This window comes from Podarcis erhardii (assembly GCF_964252035.2).
Source record: "Podarcis erhardii genome assembly, chromosome: 9".
In the NCBI taxonomy this organism is placed as follows: domain Eukaryota; kingdom Metazoa; phylum Chordata; class Lepidosauria; order Squamata; family Lacertidae; genus Podarcis; species Podarcis erhardii.
The window spans coordinates 67,676,581-67,693,563 of record NC_138512.1 but is presented as its reverse complement, the minus strand read 5'-3'; the positions used below and the strand labels follow the sequence as shown (position 1 = coordinate 67,693,563).

The 16,983-nt window shown below is 45.3% G+C and overlaps 1 protein-coding gene across 4 annotated transcripts; it reads right to left on the bottom strand.

Annotated features, from left to right (window-relative positions):
* Window positions 1-90: 90 nt before the first annotated feature.
* HNRNPD (heterogeneous nuclear ribonucleoprotein D) lies at window positions 91-15,654 on the bottom strand. 4 transcript variants are annotated; one of them, XR_014160308.1, is made up of 9 exons: window positions 15,169-15,654; window positions 8,047-8,215; window positions 7,761-7,922; window positions 6,660-6,791; window positions 4,850-4,949; window positions 3,946-4,095; window positions 1,649-1,746; window positions 1,229-1,335; window positions 91-424 (listed from the first exon to the last, which is right to left on the bottom strand). XR_014160308.1 is itself a non-coding variant. In XM_081877157.1 (8 exons), exons 1-7 carry the CDS (start codon window positions 15,375-15,377, stop codon window positions 1,679-1,681), a joined length of 990 nt encoding a protein of 329 aa, XP_081733283.1. In that variant the 5' UTR covers window positions 15,378-15,654; the 3' UTR covers window positions 91-424; window positions 1,649-1,678. The 4 variants fall into 4 exon arrangements, 2 of the variants coding, with proteins under 2 accessions (XP_081733283.1, XP_081733284.1); XR_014160307.1 differs by having other exon boundaries at window positions 1,229-1,746; XM_081877157.1 differs by lacking the exon at window positions 1,229-1,335.
* Window positions 15,655-16,983: the final 1,329 nt, after the last annotated feature.

Below are 16,983 nucleotides of genomic sequence, written 5' to 3'. Positions count from 1 at the left end.
ATTTTTACTCAATGGATGCATAAACAGCTTAATACCTTCAAAGAACTCTCAAGAGCCTCCCTGTTCCCGAGAGTGAAAAGGCGAGTGCAATTTATACAAAAAGATTTATTAAAAAACCAGTAAGACACTACTACGTCATGACACTGTCACACTGGGCTTTAAACACAAGACTTTTGTTCTACAATACTGGGGAACAAAATGGGCGTGGGCATAAATCAAATTGATCCTTAAGCGTAGCAAAAAAAAAAAAAAAAAGACGGTGAAAGCAATTCTGTTGTAATGAGAACGCAATCAAACTTCAGAGGGACCAACATCTTACTTCCAATTCAGGGACTTGATACAAAAATTTTAGTTTGAACTGCTATTAGCAGGCAGCCTGAGCCGCCTCAAAATGAATCTTCAAATGAGAATACTGCTTGTCCACCTAGAGAGAAAGAAAGAGGGGTCAGTTTGTGAAGGCCACAAGTTCTAGCCAAAGTTACAGAAAGTGTTTAGATACCCCTATGTCCCACTATGTAAATATTGTATGAACATTAATCAAATATGCTTTTTTTATTTTAAAGCTGAACAGGAGAGTCCATGAGCTGGAAATCCACATGTGCACCACTGTTTGGAAAAGGGTCTTTCCACATCTCTGAAATTACTCAAGAAATACTTGTTTATTCACAAAATGCCGTAAAGGATCTCCCCAAAACCCTTTAATGCTCAACCACCACTGAGTAACGGTAGTAGCTTAGCAAGTGGCTATTTTTGGCCCAAACACTTCTGTTAAAGACTTATAATTGCCAGCTAAAACAGCACTACTTGTCCATTAAGAGAAATACAAGGAGAAAGGGTTATTAAAATAGGTATACTATAAATAGGTGTGTGTAGTATATATATATATAATATTGAGAAGTTAGAGGAGTTGACACAACAGGACTTCAGCTCAAGAACATCTTGCAATTACTGCTACAACGTCTATAAAAATGGGAAAAGCAAGCATTAAAATAGATTAATAAAATATAAAATTAAAGACTGGAAAATCCAGAGACAAGCTGTATCCTTAGAAGAACAAACAGTTAAAATTATTCAGTAAAGCTGACGTATTTAACCATTACTGGGCCTGTAAAAAATGCATTAAAAATTACATTACAAGTAGTTTTACAAGCAAAGAAATAAGTGAAGGCAAAGCTTGAAGTATCCATTTTATTATAATGCTGATACAGGATGTTGGAAGAGACCATACCAAACGGCAGCATTCGAGAGCGTGAGCATCTCGTACCCTGTCCGCATTGAGCGGGCCTGTGAGAATCGGGAAGTCAGCGCGACACAGGGCCTGCAAGGAAGTTCCCGCTGGCGGGTACAAACAAGGTATAATATCAGAGTTAGTAGGCAATACTGTTTTCGCTGCAATTCCTTAATTTGTACCCATTAGCAGTACTTTACCTGTTAACTTTACTGACTTGTTAATTTACAGGGCAAAAGGCAAAAGCTTAAGAGCGCCTGGGTTACTTATCTTCAAAGGCATTACGTTACATTACGGTAAGCACTTCTGGGTGCTGCGAAATTTTAAAACATCAATCATTACAATATCTTACGCAATGTACTCAAAAACAGCTACTATTAAGTATAAAGTTACGGCGCAGCTTACAAATGAGGGACGTACCTGTCTGGGGCGGGCTGCCAATGGAATAATTTAGTATGGTTTGTAGCTATTTTGATGACCTCCTCGCCGAGATATCTTCCCATAGCCACTCTGCTGATCTAAAGAAGAGAAAAGGCAATTTAAGGCTCACGGAAGTTAAAGAGGCCACTGAGCTTTAAGGCCATCTATTTATTTTGTAAAAGGCTAGATCCCCAAGAAAGTTCTTCACACAGTGCTAGCACCACACATAGGACAGCGGAGCCCTGTTTTATGCCTGTCAATTCCAAGATAAATGGGGACAAACCACTACTTTTACAGAAGCAGGCCATGCAAACTTCACCAGCCCAACAAGGTGATTCATTAAAGACTTCTATAATAATAATAAATTTTTATTTGTACCCTGCCCTCCCTGGCCAGAGCCAGGCTCAGGGCAGCTAACATCATAAAACTAACACAGTATATAAAGAACCTAAGAACATAAAAACAGGCAATCAATTATCATATTTTTCACTCTATAAGACGCACCAGACCACAAGACGCGCCAAGTTTTTGGAGGTGGAAAACGAGACAAAAAATATTCTGAATCTCAGAAGCCAGAACCGCAAAAGGGATCGCTACGCAGTGAAAGCAGCAATCCCTCTTGCTATTCTGGCTTCTGGGATAGCTGCGCAGCCTGCATTCGCTCCATAAGACGCACACACATTTCCCCTTACTTTTTAGGAGGGAAAAAGTGAGTCTTATAGAGCAAAAAATACAGTAATTAAAATACATCTTAAAATTAGTTCAGAGCAAATTAAAATCTGGACAGATGGCAGTCCACGGGTAAAATTGAGAGTGGTTAATATTCTCCAGGGTTGACTGTTACCACTGGTCTTATAAAAGACCTGTGAGTGGGCTAGGAAGCCTCTTGAATGCTTGTTCTTATACAAAAAGAAAAGAATCAGACTGAACCCCTGACCAAAGGCCTGGCGGAACAGCTCCGTCTTGCAGGCCCTGCGGAAAGATGTCAAATCCCGCAGGGCCCAGGTCTCTTGTAGAGAGCGTTCCACCAGGCCGAGGCCATGGCCAAAAAGGCCCTGCCTCTGGTCAAGGCCAGTCTCCCTGGGGACTGGGATCTTCAGGGTGTTATTATTTGCAGACCTTAAGGTCCTCCGCGGGGCATACCAGGAGAGGCTGTCCCATAGGTACAGGGGTCCTAGGCCGTATAGGGTTTTAAAGGTTAAAACCAGCACCTTAAACCTGTTCCTGTACTCCACCGGGAGACAGTACAGCTCATATAGCACCGGATGAATGTGCTCCCGCGGAGCTAAGATTTCCAAAATAAAAGCAGGCAGTGTCAGGTTAAAAGGTGGTACTCTAACAAATCTCCTCTCAGAAGGTGGTAGCAATAATGAGGGACGTTTGAGTCTCACCAACAGTTTTGAAGGATGGAGAGCAAACAACTTCAAGTTAATGACCAAATGTTTCCTTAAGAATATGACCTCTTTTGTAATTAGACTAATCTCCAAGCTCATGGGGCTCTAAAAGCATTATATTATTATTATTATTATTATTATTATTATTATACCACCCTTCATTTGCAGATCTCAGGGTAGTTCATAACGTAAAATAATAATCCCCCATACAATACATTTAATAGGGCATTGGATGTCAATAAGCCAAATCAGTATGAATTTAAGTGCAGACCAACAAGTCCAACCTTGGTGCCATCATGGAAAGCCTATTTAAAACAAAAACAATGCCACTTCTTGATTACTAGGTACTGGGCACAAGTCACTATATACCTGATTAATAACCGTATCACCAAAAGTCATCTAAAAGATCGTAGCTTTCTGCCAGGATCACTGAGAATGTGTGTGAAGAACAATGTCTACTACCCTCCAAGTTTAAAGTTTTGTTTGAGAAGGCGCACTAGCTTTCGGCTTGAGCCTGCCTTTTTCTCCTCCAGGCTCTCTCGTGCCTCCGGTGTTCCTCGGCTGTTTTAGGTGAATGCCCAAAGAGCAACACAGGAACAAAACGAGGGAGGGAAAAAAACGAATGAGCTGCAGAAGGGCTGAAGTGCATTAGTATCCAGAGGACAGCTCCCAAAAGAGCACTCCAAAAACGCAAGTGCAGTGTTCCGTTAGCAAAATGGTCCGCCTTTCAAATTAGTGGATTTCCTCTGCTAAAAACAGAAGCCTAGCATTTTCCATTAAAGTGCTTCTCAGCTGTGCCTTTCGGACACTAGAAAGAAAGTACCCTGGATTCTAATTTGGTAGCCACCACCCGAATCAACAGCATTTGCTGGTATGCAAAATATAAAGCCTCTCTACACTTACTGCTATAATCTCCGTATCCGTAATAGTTGTTGTAGCCAGTGTAGTCATAACCTCCGTAGCCACCATACCCTTGGTTGTTGTATCCACCATAGTTGCCATACCCCTGGTTCCAATAATTACTGTATCCGGGGTTCCAGCTTTGACTGGGGCCTGCAACAGAAGTAAGAGATGGTCACTGGGGGGAGAGGGGGGGCAAGAGCCTAAAAATGAACAGTCCTAAACTCTACAAGGCAGCTGGGCTACTCCATCCCTTCTGCTGAAACCCCAGCTGCTTTTGGGCCTTTCTCAGTTGTCAGGCTACTGGAACAGTTTCCAACTAAGTTGCTCACTATAGGAACTGCACTGTAAGAACTGGTGCCTGAACTTGCTTTTCTCCTTCTTTCTTCCTCATGGCTTAAGTGCTACTCTTACTACTGATCTTTGTAAGCTGCTCTGGAAGCCTTTTTGGCAAGGTTATAGTCTTCGAAATAAAGTGCTATTATGCACAGTTAATTGGAAGGAATTCCACTGAAATCAGTGAACTGAATTTCCAAGTAAATTATTTTAATTTTTAGTAGACTGGGTGTTATGTATGGTTCAGCGACAGCTACATTGTGCCAAACACCAAGCTATGTTAGTTAGCTTTCGACTATGTTGAAGTATAACTTTATTCCGTGAGCAACCACTCAGGCTCCTTGTAATCCTGAATTCTTAAAAAGGACTGCCAGTTAATATAAAAAGATTCAATGCCTTCACCAAGAAGGGACGCTAGGGCCAGGCGCTGTAGATCAGGTAGGCGCAATGAGTTCACAGAGATGTTTGGTGAATTTTTAAAACAGAAAGCTGAGAAACATGCACTTGAGAGAACAGATCTTCAAGCAGGTACTGGAATTAAGTATCAGTGCCAGTTAAATAAAAAATTTACCTCCACCTCTGCCACGAGCTCTTCCAGCAAATCCCCCTCGTGTTCCCCACTGCTGCTGCTGCTGATACTGTTCTTTTGACATCGCTACTTTTATTTCACACTGAAAGAATGGTAAGTAATAGTTATTTCTGCAAAGTGCAAGTGAGCAGCTCTTTCAGGTTCAATGCCCATTTACTTAAACACTACAAAATTCATCAAAAATAGCAATGCAATTTAAGGAATATGTTGGCACCTCCAGTCAAACAAAACTTACAGCAGGTAAAAACTGCAGCTATATTATAGTTAAATGTTAAATCTTCATTTTCACAAAAACACTAGTAAGAATTGAGCTTTGAAGAGGTATAGAGGCGCTGCTCAACATTCAGGAGCTTTAACTTAATCTTTTTAACCAGGAAAATCTTTGCTGGTAAGCAACAACTAGCTTCTGTTTTGGAAACTATGTCATTTTAGTGGGAAGTTACAAGCTCCAAATAAGCCTATCTACCAGTCACTGGCAGAAGAAGGATTGCTCTTTTAGAAGTACCTAAATACTGTTTTCAAAGGTAGATATGAACTACCCAGCATAAACTGAAGTTCAAATGCTTGCAATGTTACACTGAATGGTGTAATCCAGGGGTAGGGAACCTCTGGCTCGAGGGCCTAATTACTCCCAATTTGGCTTGAGAGGCCCTTTTAACAACACCATGCCCCACCTGTGTGGGACAGGGAAAGACGCAGCTATAAAGGCGCAATAAAAGGTAAAGGGGCCCCTGACTGTTAGGTCCAGTCGCAGACGACTCTGGGGTTGCAGCGCTCATCTCACTTTATTGGCCGAGGGTGCCGGTGTACAGCTTCCAGGTCATGTGGCCAGCATGACTAAGCCGCTTCTGGCGAACCAGAGCAGCGCACGGAAGCGCCGTTTACCTTCCCGCCGGAGCAGTACCTATTTATCTACTTGTACTTTGATGTGCTTTCAAACTGCTAGGTGGGCAGGAGCTGGGACCGAGCAACGGAAACTCACCCCATTGCGGGGATTCAAACTGCCGACCTTCTGATCGGCAAGCCCTAGGCTCTGTGGTTTAGACCACAGCGCCACCCGTGTCCCATAAAAAGGAGCAATAAGGACCTTCAAATTACGTCCCACTATCAGACCAACTGAAAGGAACAAACAAACCCCTCTGAAGGTAGGCTTACGCTGATAGTGCACCTGCAAAGCGTTTGATGCAGCCCCTTTGAAACTTGACAAGTGGGTAGCCCAGCCCACCCACTGATGTTGGCCCAAGAGATGGGGAATTAAGGGTGTGGCCCACTGGCCACATACAGTTATCCACCCCCAGCGTAACGTCACAAGCAGTTGGTTTTCTAGGTTCTGTCCCACCCTTCACCCTGCCCTACAAAAGGCCTCAGCACAGTCAATATCCCATGCCCAGTCCTCACTGGGCTGCTTCCCTCTCGCAAGAAGTGTGCATTCCTGCAAGCCTTGGGGGTTCACCTCAAGCCTGCTAATACCTCCCCCCTTCTATATGGATGGTGTCGTCAACTACATAAAGACCAGCACTTGGATAACTGAGCTCACTATCAAGTATATAGCGATGATTTCAAAGTACTTTTTCCAAAAAGAAGAGTTGTAAATCTTTCTAACAACTGTGGGGGGGGGTGCAGGCATGCTTTTAAACAAATGTTTCACCCCTAATATCCAACAGTGACTCCTCCCTTTGTGTTTTCTTGTCTACTCTTCTGTCTTGAATAAGAACTGGCTGTTACTGACCAAGCAAAACCAGGATTCTCTTTCTAAAGAGGAGGTGCTTTGGATTCATAGCTTGAAACATACTTTACTGAGACCAACGTTGTGGTATTTTTTCTCCATAATTTTCTTCACTGGATCTTCTTCTTTGAAAGTAATGAAGCAAAAACCACGACGCTTGTTTGTTTTATTGTCCATGGGAAGTTCTATCGATTCCACCTGATCCAAGAGATACACAGATGACACAAAAGTATGTATTTTTAACAGCTTGTAGCTAAGAGCACACGAAGAGTGTTGTTTCAAAATTTATATTAAATAAAAACAATAGAGGATGGAAGAAGTCAGGATGCAAGTAGTCAGCTGAAATTCAAACATGACCATCAATGATTGTATGAACTGTAAATTAGAAACCAAACTATAGTCTGAACTGAAGTGCAGGGAAGCCATTATTTACAGCCGTTTTCCTGCTCAAGACCCAAGTCTCTGGGCAAAATGGCCTTCAGAGTGTATGACTATGATTTGTCCATTCACACATCATACTAAGTAAGCTTCCTTGCTCATGGTTTGCTGCAATGTTTGAAATAAGCCTTTGCACCTAGGAAAGTGCCCAGAGGTAACCCCGCCCCACCATGGATTACTAAATTACTGGGGGGGAAATATGCTAATTGCAGAAGCATTAAATTATTCAGAGCCAATTTAACCATTCGAGAAAAATGCCTGCAGTAGAATTTTGAATACAAATCAAATCTCAGGCTCTCAAAAGAGATTGGCCTGCAACTGAAACATTTCAACCAGTTTGTCTTAAGGATATTACTACTCTAATACTGTATTTAATTTGCAGAGATCTCCTAGGTGCGCCCACTGTCATGAGTTTCATTATTCCCAACAGTTGCATTTGAACAGGGGGTCAAACTAGCCCTACAGCGATGAAATAATTCTGCCCTCCCCCCAAAAAAAGTCACACACACACACACACCCCATTTTTGTCAGTAAACTGTTTTCCCAAAAAATATTTTGGGGGAAGTTGTCCATAAGTATTTGTGGTATCTAATAGTGTCTATTTCCCTTCCCCACTGCTAGACATACCCGAAAGTTGCTCAGGAGATTCTATCAGCCACTCTGAGCAGTTCTGGAGGTAGGGGAATTACCAAACTAACTCAATATAGACAGACAGGGCAGATGACTTACCTCGCCAAAACCTCCAAAGTATTCCCTTATTTTCTCCTCGGGCGTATCTGGAGATAGCCCACCAACAAAAATCTTTTTAACTGGCTCTTTTGTTTTCATTGCTTTTGCTCTTTTGGGATCAATCACTTTTCCATTCAGCTTGTGTTCTTTCTGATCCATGACCTGTAAAAAAATAAAACATAAAAAACATGGCATCTTAAACTGTATTTCCATGGATACTCAGCAAGAACTATCACAGACCTTTTCTGAATTCTTGCAACAATGACAAAGCGTCTTGAACACGTACCTTGTCTACGCTCTCAGCTTCCTTGAACAGCACAAAGCCAAAGCCTCTGGACCGCCCTGTAATTGGGTCTAACTTAAGGGTGCAGTCTACAACTTCACCAAATTTCGTGAAGTAATCCTTAAGATCCTTCTTTGTAGTATCCCAGCTGAGGCCACCGATAAACATTTTCCTGCAGAAGAAAACAAACTTTCAGACGTTCAGACTTTAATGGGCTTTGCTAGAACAGTAAGCAGAGCAATGTGAATAGCCATTAGATAACCCACCCCAAAACAATGCCTGTCGTTCTCTCCCACCCCACACCCATAGACCTAGGTACCTGCCAAAACAAGCAGTCTGAGGGACAACTGGCAAGCCATCTGAAAAGGGGCTACACACCCCTTTTATAATGAATACACTACTGAAACAAATCAGAATTGCAACAAGAATGCTGTGGTAAAAGCAAAACCCTACACCCCTTTACCACACCAGCATATCCCAAGGTAACACCCACCTTAACAGCCCAACATACTTCTAATAGCTAGAACATAACTTAAACATATAGCACTGCTATTTTGGCATGGAAGTAACCACATAAACTGGCTGGTGCTACTTAGATAGATAGATAATTTATTGTGGTCAGAGACCAGTGGTGCTACTTAAATTTCACATCCAAGGCTGGCTGATTCTATTGTTCTGTTGTGAACTGCTTGGGTTTCTTACAGGCTAGTGCAAATACAAACCAGTTGCCTAAAATGCAGAACGTCAACAATAAAAGCTTTACACCAAGCATCAAGAATCCTAATGATGTGTTAGTTCCAGTTCTGCTAATTTGTGAGTGAATATACTTCTGCAACCCAGTGGATTGCAGTGGATGCTCCTGCTTGAGGAAGGGAAAGGGCGGAGGAAAGTTTCACTAATTCCCTCTTAAGCCTCCAGAGCAACATTCACTGCTATTCCAGAGGCCCCTCCTTCGGGAACAGATCTCAGGGGAAGGGCGTGGGAACTGCAGAAACGAAAGGAGGAATTAGTAAAGTTAACCTCAACCCTTCCATTAATGGGCAGCCTGGATCCAACCCCATGAATGTCTGTATGGTATAAAAGCAATGAAGTGCACAAACTAGTCAGGTTGATTATTGTAGCAGGCTCCAAGACCAAAAAAAAAATGACAGTTAAAGCTGCAGAAGTCCTGTATGAACTAGTTTTGTGATTACAATGATTTTCACACAAGACAGCACTGCTATCAATGATGACAGACCTCTCCCAAATCAAGTATGTAACCCAGGAGCTACTTCCAAGCAAAGAGGTCGAGACATGTCCACCACTCCCCACAGAAAAGTGCTTGACAGAGTTAATGAACAGTGAATAATAAGTAAGCCAGAGCTTGGGGAAAGGGTTAGCCTAAATTGTTTTGAGATTAAAACAGGGAAAGGGGTGGAAACAGCCCACTGACCAACTCCCAGTGTTGTAACTGTACTGGAAAAAGGCAGGTACTAACTTTGTTCAGGAGGGTGTCCCTTCACCACCTAGCATTCAGTCAGGGATTTCCTTATCTTAAGGCTGCACCTTATACAGTGGTGCCCCGCAAGACGAATGCCTCGCAAGACGGAAAACCCGCTAGACGAAAGGGTTTTCCGTTTTGGAGGCGCTTCGCAAAACGAATTTCCCTATGGGCTTGCTTCGCAAGAAGAAAGCCCATAGGGAAATCTCCGGGGACCTCTTTTAAATGCTAGCGGTGGGGAGCAAAGCCTTTCCCCCCCCTCCGGCCTTCAGAAGAGGTCCAGGAAGGCCGGCAGGGGCCGAAAGGCTTTGCTCCCCACCGCCAGCATTTTAAAATCAGTCCGGGATAGCAGGGAAGCGCTTCCCGCTATCCCGGATGGCTTTTGAAGGCAGGCAGGGGGGAGCAAAGACTTTTGTCCCCCCGCCCGCCTTCAGAAGAGGTCCTGGACCTCTTCTGAAGGCGGGCGGGGGGCAAAAGTCTTTGCTCCCCCCCCCCCGCCGCCTGCCTTCCCGGGAGAGCGGAGAAACGCAGCGCTGCGTTTCTCCGCTCTCCCGGGAAGGCAGGCAGGGGGGACAAAGACTTTTGCCCCCCACGGGCCTTCAGAAGAGGTCCAGGACCTCTTCTGAAGGCCGGTGGGGGGCGAAAGTCTTTGTCCCCCCTGCCTGCCTTCCGGGGGCTTTTAAATCGCCCCGGGACAGCGGAAAATTCCTCCGCTGCCCCGGGGCGATTTTAAAATGCTGGCGGGCAGCAGCGCTGCCGCCCGCCAGCATTTTAAGATCACCCCAGACAGCGGAGGAATTTTCCGCTGTCCCAGGGTTTTTAAAATGCTGGTGGGCGGCAGCCCCGGGAGCGGAGAAGTCTCCGCTGTCTGGGGTGATCTTAAAATGCTGGCGGGCGGCAGCGCTGCTGCCCGCCAGCATTTTAAAATCGCCCCGGGGCAGCGGAGGAATTTTCCGCTGTCCCGGGGCGATTTAAAAGCCCCCGGGAAGGCAGGCAGGGGGGACAAAGACTTTCGCCCCCCACCGGCCTTCAGAAGAGGTCCTGGACCTCTTCTGAAGGCGGGCGGGGGGCAAAAGTCTTTGTCCCCCCTGCCTGCTTTCCCGGGAGAGCGGAGAAACGCAGCGCTGCGTTTCTCCGCTCTCCCGGGAAGGCAGGCAGGGGGGGGGAGCAAAGACTTTCGCCCCCCACCGGCCTTCAGAAGAGGTCGGGGGACAGACTGTCCCCGGACCTGGTCTGAAGGCGGTTTCCATAGGAACGCATTAATTGATTTTTAATGCATTCCTATGGGAAACCGTGCTTCGCAAGACGAAAAACTCGCAAGACGAAAAGACTTGCGGAACGAATTAATTTCGTCTTGCGAGGCACCACTGTAACTGCAGCTGTGCCTGAAACACCATGTGATGCAATATGGGTTGCTGCTAGAAGTAACATCCCATCTTTGAGCTGCAACTTTCACGTAAAAAGAACCACCCAGAAGGCTGAGCGCTAACTAAGAGCAGTAAGAGAAATCATAAGAGCTGCAGGCTTCCTGAAGCTATTTTCAGGATAAGCTCATGCAAAAATAAATAAATTTGAAGACAGGCATGTAAGTGAATGTGGAATACAAAGTTACCAGGCCCCCCCAAAAAATCTCTTTTTAATGATTGTATTAAAAAAACTAACTTGGCATATCTTTGTTACAATCTTGCAAATAATTTGACAGAGGCTGCTAGTATACAACCTTTGTACTGGGCTGTTCATGCTCAGTAATTTGTGATACACTGAACTTCACCACTGAACTGTCAATGTCTTCCCTGTCTTGTCACCTGCACATGATTATTAAGAACATACCAAGTGAATGGATACTTACAAGTTTGGTTTGTTCTATGGTGCTCTGAGCACTCCAAGTGGAAGATACAACTCAAATGTACTATTTGAACAGCTGCCTTTACTGATAATATTGTGGTGCAGGCCTCCCTTCTTACTGAAGATATTGGTGCATTAAGAGAACCACACCTGGAATACAAACTCCTACAGGTTTAACTGTTACAGTTTCCATGCAGGAAGTCCAATAATTGTAATCTAGTAGACAACGGAATGCCTAATGCAGTGTTTCTCAAACTTGGGTGCCCATCTTATGCTGGACTACAACTCCCATCATTCCTAGTTAGCAGGACCAGTGGTCAGGGATGGTGAGTTGTAGTCCAACAACAGCTGGGGACCTAAATTTGAGAAACACTGGTCTAATGAATCTAACACTGAGCATCTGTAAAAGTATTACAATTTTCGGAGTTCCCTTCTGGAAATTCTGACTATTAAACATTTCAGGTTTAGAGCAAATTAGTTTCACAGATTCGGAGCACTTCAGTACAAAATGAAACTGCCATCCAGTTGCACATCTGCTATCCTTATCAAACAAACACAACTGCTATCCTTATCGAGATTACTAGCAGTGCAGGAATGTCCTTGGATCATCTTGTAGACCTATTACATTCTTTACTACTGTATTAGGCAAGGCCAGAAATGAAAAGATTTCACAAGTATAGGAAGAAATTATTCCTGCTAATTAAGTCATGCCAAGACAGCATTTTAGGACCAAAGAAGGCAAGAGGCATAAATAAGGGGTACAATTATTTCCAAAGACTGTGAGCAAAGCCCATTAAAAAACAAAACAACTCACATGTACAGATGCTCAAAAGCCAGCTATGGCCTGCTTTATATCTTATGGCAGTAAAACAGCTAACCAGAAAGGAATTGATTCAACCTATGTGGACATAGCTTTAACACAAGTGGTTAACCCTGCAGCTCCACTCCCATCGCTCAGCTTGGGCACTGAGATTCTCCTCAGAGGGTCTTCTGCTGGTTCCCTCACTGCGAGAAGTAAAGTTACAGGGAACCAAGCAGAGGGCCTTCTCGGTAGTGGCCCCCTCCCTGTGGAATGCCCTCCCTTCAGGTGTCAAGGTTAACAACTACCTGACTTTTAGAAGACATCTGAAGGCAGTCCTGTTTAGGGAAGTTTTTAAGGACTGATGTTTTTATTATGCTTTTAGATAGGTTGTAAGCCTTCCAGACTGGCGACATATAAGTAATAAAATTATTATTAATAATAATTATTAAGGTTCTCAGTGGCACTCATTCAGCATTGTATAAACCAGGAACCATCATTTGCTTAGTTTCAAAGGCAAGAGTGCTCCACAGTTGAGGGACAGTCTATGCACTCTTCAACAGCCCAGGCTTAATGCTAATAGCAAATGCATGTTCATATTTGAACTTAGTATCATTACATAAAATAGCAGCAGAGACCATCATGCTGAGTCCCAGTGATGTAGGTGACTTACTATGCCTTAACTAGCACTATCTCAATAACATTGCCCAGCCAGGAGAGCTGCAGTATTTTTGAGCCCAACACTATGGAATAATTTCCCTAGGGAGGCCACCTGGCACCCAACTTGCTGTCTTTTCAGCATCTGGCGAAGGCTTTTCTTCTGTCCCAGTTTTAAAGATCTGGCTTTACGGTTGGTCACTTTAAAGTATGTACTTGGCAGCTGCTTAGTTCTGTGATATATATATTTGGTTGTCTCTTAAGTTGTGGTTTTATTATAACGTTGTTGTTTTGCTATAGTCATCCAAAACTCCAAAAAGCTTGCCACATTTTTGTTACATTTTAGCTAGTCCTAATAAAAATATTGTCCAACTGTGGATTTTAGAGGTTTCTTCCCCCATATGGGGGGACATGGCTACCTTTTGCTTCTTATTTTACAAGCTAATAAATGGAACCCTTTAAAGTCATCCCCCGGTAAACCACATTACAAAACTCTAGGCTTGGAGGTACAAATGAATGAATGGCTATCACCAAAGTAAATTACTTATGTATATGCTACAAAAGGATACTGCTCAGCTATCCTGTTAACATTTTTTCCCCATGCATGACATAAGACATGCAATATACATTAGTTGAGGGAACATAGTGTTATCCTTTCCACACTGTAAAAGTCTCAAAGTAAGAAAGCTGCTTAGGTGACCAACCTAATCCACTGAAAGACAATGCAACCTTCGGCCAGATAGTGGATACCCTCATTATAAACAGTGGGGATGGGCTTTTCACCCAGGATTTCCACATATCTCTGCAGCCACTAACACAAGACACAGATAAAGACAATGCCATGGGACCACCAAGTAAAAAGTAGGTTTCATGACCAGACAAAAGAGGGCTCAGTGGAAAGCTTCACATTCGTTTTGAGAGCTACAGAATGTGTACCATCAAGCTCTTGCATGAGCTTACATGACTGTCTTTTGCACAATACACAACTGAAAATCTGCACAGAATGGGCTCCACTCGTGTCATTTCTAGCGAGGTAGCATCGCAAGTCCATCTGCAGCGAAAACAATGAGCCTTGTGACTGTCTACTCTCAGATACAACTCTTTTGTTTTCATGCTAAAACAAAAACAAAAAAACAGCAGGGCTCATTCATAAAGACTACAAGGCATCGTCTGCATTTGACAGCCACTTCTACACTGCAGTTTTAGTGCATGTTTATAGCGCACAGACTATGCACACCGGAGCACCCACTTTCGCACCATGCAGCCCCCTCTGCATTAGATGCATTTTGCTCCGTTGCAACCCGAGGGTGGCTTCCAACTCTTCTCCCTTACAAAGTCGGCAGGGCTGCCGAAGCAAACGGGGCCCATTCTTTCTTTATATATATAAAAAAGAAGCCACGCGGGGTTCGCTAGCGCAGACCCTACGGGCAAGGTCTCGAGGGCCATAAAACCAGAAACACACACGCACAACCCACCCACCCCCCCCCCGTATGCGGAGCCAAGTAAGGCTACGAAGAGATCGCTCTTGCAACAGGCAGCTGCTCCTCGGAAGTCGCCCGGGGCGCAGGAGCGCCGCTCGCCCGCTTCGACTTGGAAGCCATCAGATAAAAGCACCAGATCAGGAAGAATGGACAAAATTTAATGATTACTTAAATATTTCAGTTACAGATAGGTAGCCGTGTTGGTCTGCCATAGTCAAAACAAAATAAAAAAATTCCTTCCAGTAGCACCTTAAAGACCAACTAAGTTAGTTCTTGGTATGAGCTTTCGTGTGCATGCACACTTCTTCAGATAGTGAAGAAGTGTGCATGCACACGAAAACTCATACCAAGAACTAACTTAGTTGGTCTTTAAGGTGCTACTGGAAGGAATTTTTTTATTTTGTTTTAGTTAAATATGTTAAGTTAAATTAACTGAAAACAGTGAAGCGAGGAAGTCACTTAACAGTGTTAATAAGAGTAATTTTTAATAAGGCTATGATTTATGTTTGCTTGTCTTATATGTTTGTTTGTTTATAATGTTGTAAAAACCAATTTTAAAAATTGGGGGGGGGGAGAGATGCGCGTCCACGACCCCCGTTTCCTTCCTCCCCGGGGGACTCGCGCATCTCCATCCTAACACTACCCGGGGAGGGGGAGGGGAAGCGGGGGAGCTGCGGAGCGGAGCACCACTGAGGGGGCAGCAGAACCAATTTTGGGGGGAGCGGAAAAGGAGGTTCCCCTAGGAAATAACGCCGCCGGTTACGTTTCTCCCGACTCGGGAGTAAGCAGGCGGGCCAACGCGAGGCGGGATGAGGCCCACCGTCGTTCTCCTCCTCCTCCTCCTCCTCCTCCCGCTCGCCTACCCTTCATCCTCCTCGTTCTTGCTCGCGTCGATTTTCGCTCCCTCCGATTCTCCTGTGCCGCCGCCGCCTCCGCCTCCTCCACCGCCTCCACCTCCTTCGGCGCCGCCGCCGCCGCCGCCTCCTCCGTTGCCCGAGGCCCCTTCAGGCTGCTCGGCCTGCTCCGAAGCCTCCGCGGCAGCGGCATCTCCGGCGAACGGCTGCTCCGACATGGTGCCTCGGCCGGCTGGTCTCGCAGGAAAAGGGAGAGAGGAGAGTCGCCGAAGGTTTGTGGGGGGGGGGGGGGAGAGAAGAAGAAGGCGGGATCCTGCGAGGCGCGGGGGGGGGGTGGAGAGGAGTCAGTAGGGGCTGCGCTGCCCGACCGCGACGAAAACCGCGACGGCGTCGGCAGCGGCGGCGGCGACGACGACGTGCCAAGCGCGGGCTGCTGGCGTTTCCCTCCTTTCTCGCACTTTAATGGCGCCGCCTCGATGGTTCCCAACCTAAAATGGCCGACGGAAGGAATGCGGCGGCGCGGCCACGTGACCGACGCCCCAGTTTTCTTTCTCCCCTCCCTCCTTCCCTCACGCCGCGCGCGCGCATTCCCTCGCCTTGAGATCGTTTTTTTTTTTTTTTGCTAGAGGAAACCATAGAGATGCAGGCGGACGGGGGAGCTAGAGGGGCCGTCGCTGGCGGCGTGGCGACTTTTCCGTTCCTCTCTAGCCAATTGTCTATATACTGAGCCCCTTCGGTCCTGTTGTTTGTTGTTCTTGCGTTTATTTATTATTACGACTGCCTAAGCTTCCCTCAAGTAACCCCAGAGAAGTTTAAAAAAAAAAAAACGCAGGTCCGCAGCAGTTTGTACAAAACGATAAAAGCACAAATGAAACTGAAATAAAATAAAATAAATAAAATAAATTAAAACTGACGGGCGGGGGGTGAATAATAAGGGAGCAGCAGACAATAGGAAGGCCGCCATCACGGGCCTCCCAACACAAACCCCGGATGTAGGCGGTTTATTTCTCCCACAGAACTAAGAACCCGGAGCGCCACTCGGACTCCCTTTATTTCTGTCACAGAAGCGCCGCCATTCCGTGCGCGCTCTGAAAGAGGAGGTCTCGGAGCCGGAGATGCCGCGAGGGTCTCGGCCAAAGGGAGCGGGTCTCTCCGGGGGGATGGAAGCGCGACTCCCTCGGAGGAGGAGAGGAAAGGGCGGGAGGTGGCGGCCCAAGGCTGTCCTGGATTAGACCAGTGGCTGCTAAAATAAAGGATTAAGATCGGAACTATTGTATTTGGACTGATTCAGAGGATTGGAGCAGGACCAAGGAATCACATCAACTCCTGATAACCAGAACACGGGAACAGATAGGTAGCCGTGTTGGTCTGCCATAGTCAAAACAAAACAAATTCCTTCCAGTAGCACCTTAAAGACCAACTAAGTCAGTTCTTGGTATGAGCTTTCGTGTGCATGCACACTTCTTCAGATACACTGAAACAGAAGTTTCCAGACCCTTCTATATAGTGAGAAGGTGGGGAGGGGTATTACTCAGAAGGGTGGTGGGAATGGGTGATTGGCAGATAGCTGTGATGAGCCTGTTGATGACTCTTAACGACTGCAATAGGTCTATAGGCTTTTTCCTGTAAGACCTATTGCAGTCGTTAAGAGTCATCAACAGGCTCATCACAGCTATCTGCCAATCACCCATTCCCACCACCCTTCTGAGTAATACCCCTCCCCACCTTCTCACTATATAGAAGGGTCTGGAAACTTCTGTTTCAGTGTATCTGAAGAAGTGTGCATGCACACGAAAGCTCATACCAAGAACTGACTTAGTTGGT

Bases quoted from the DNA above. Each gene is read 5' to 3' on its own strand.
- HNRNPD (XM_081877157.1), bottom strand. From the start codon at position 15,377: ATGTCGGAGCAGCCGTTCGCCGGAGATGCCGCTGCCGCGGAGGCTTCG. The intron at 7,923-8,046 runs GTACGTGTTCAA...ATTTTTTTACAG, and splicing joins AAGCTGAGAGCGTAGACAAG to GTCATGGATCAGAAAGAACA. The intron at 1,747-3,945 runs GTAAGTGTAGAG...TCTCTTCTTTAG, and splicing joins CGGATACGGAGATTATAGCA to ATCAGCAGAGTGGCTATGGG.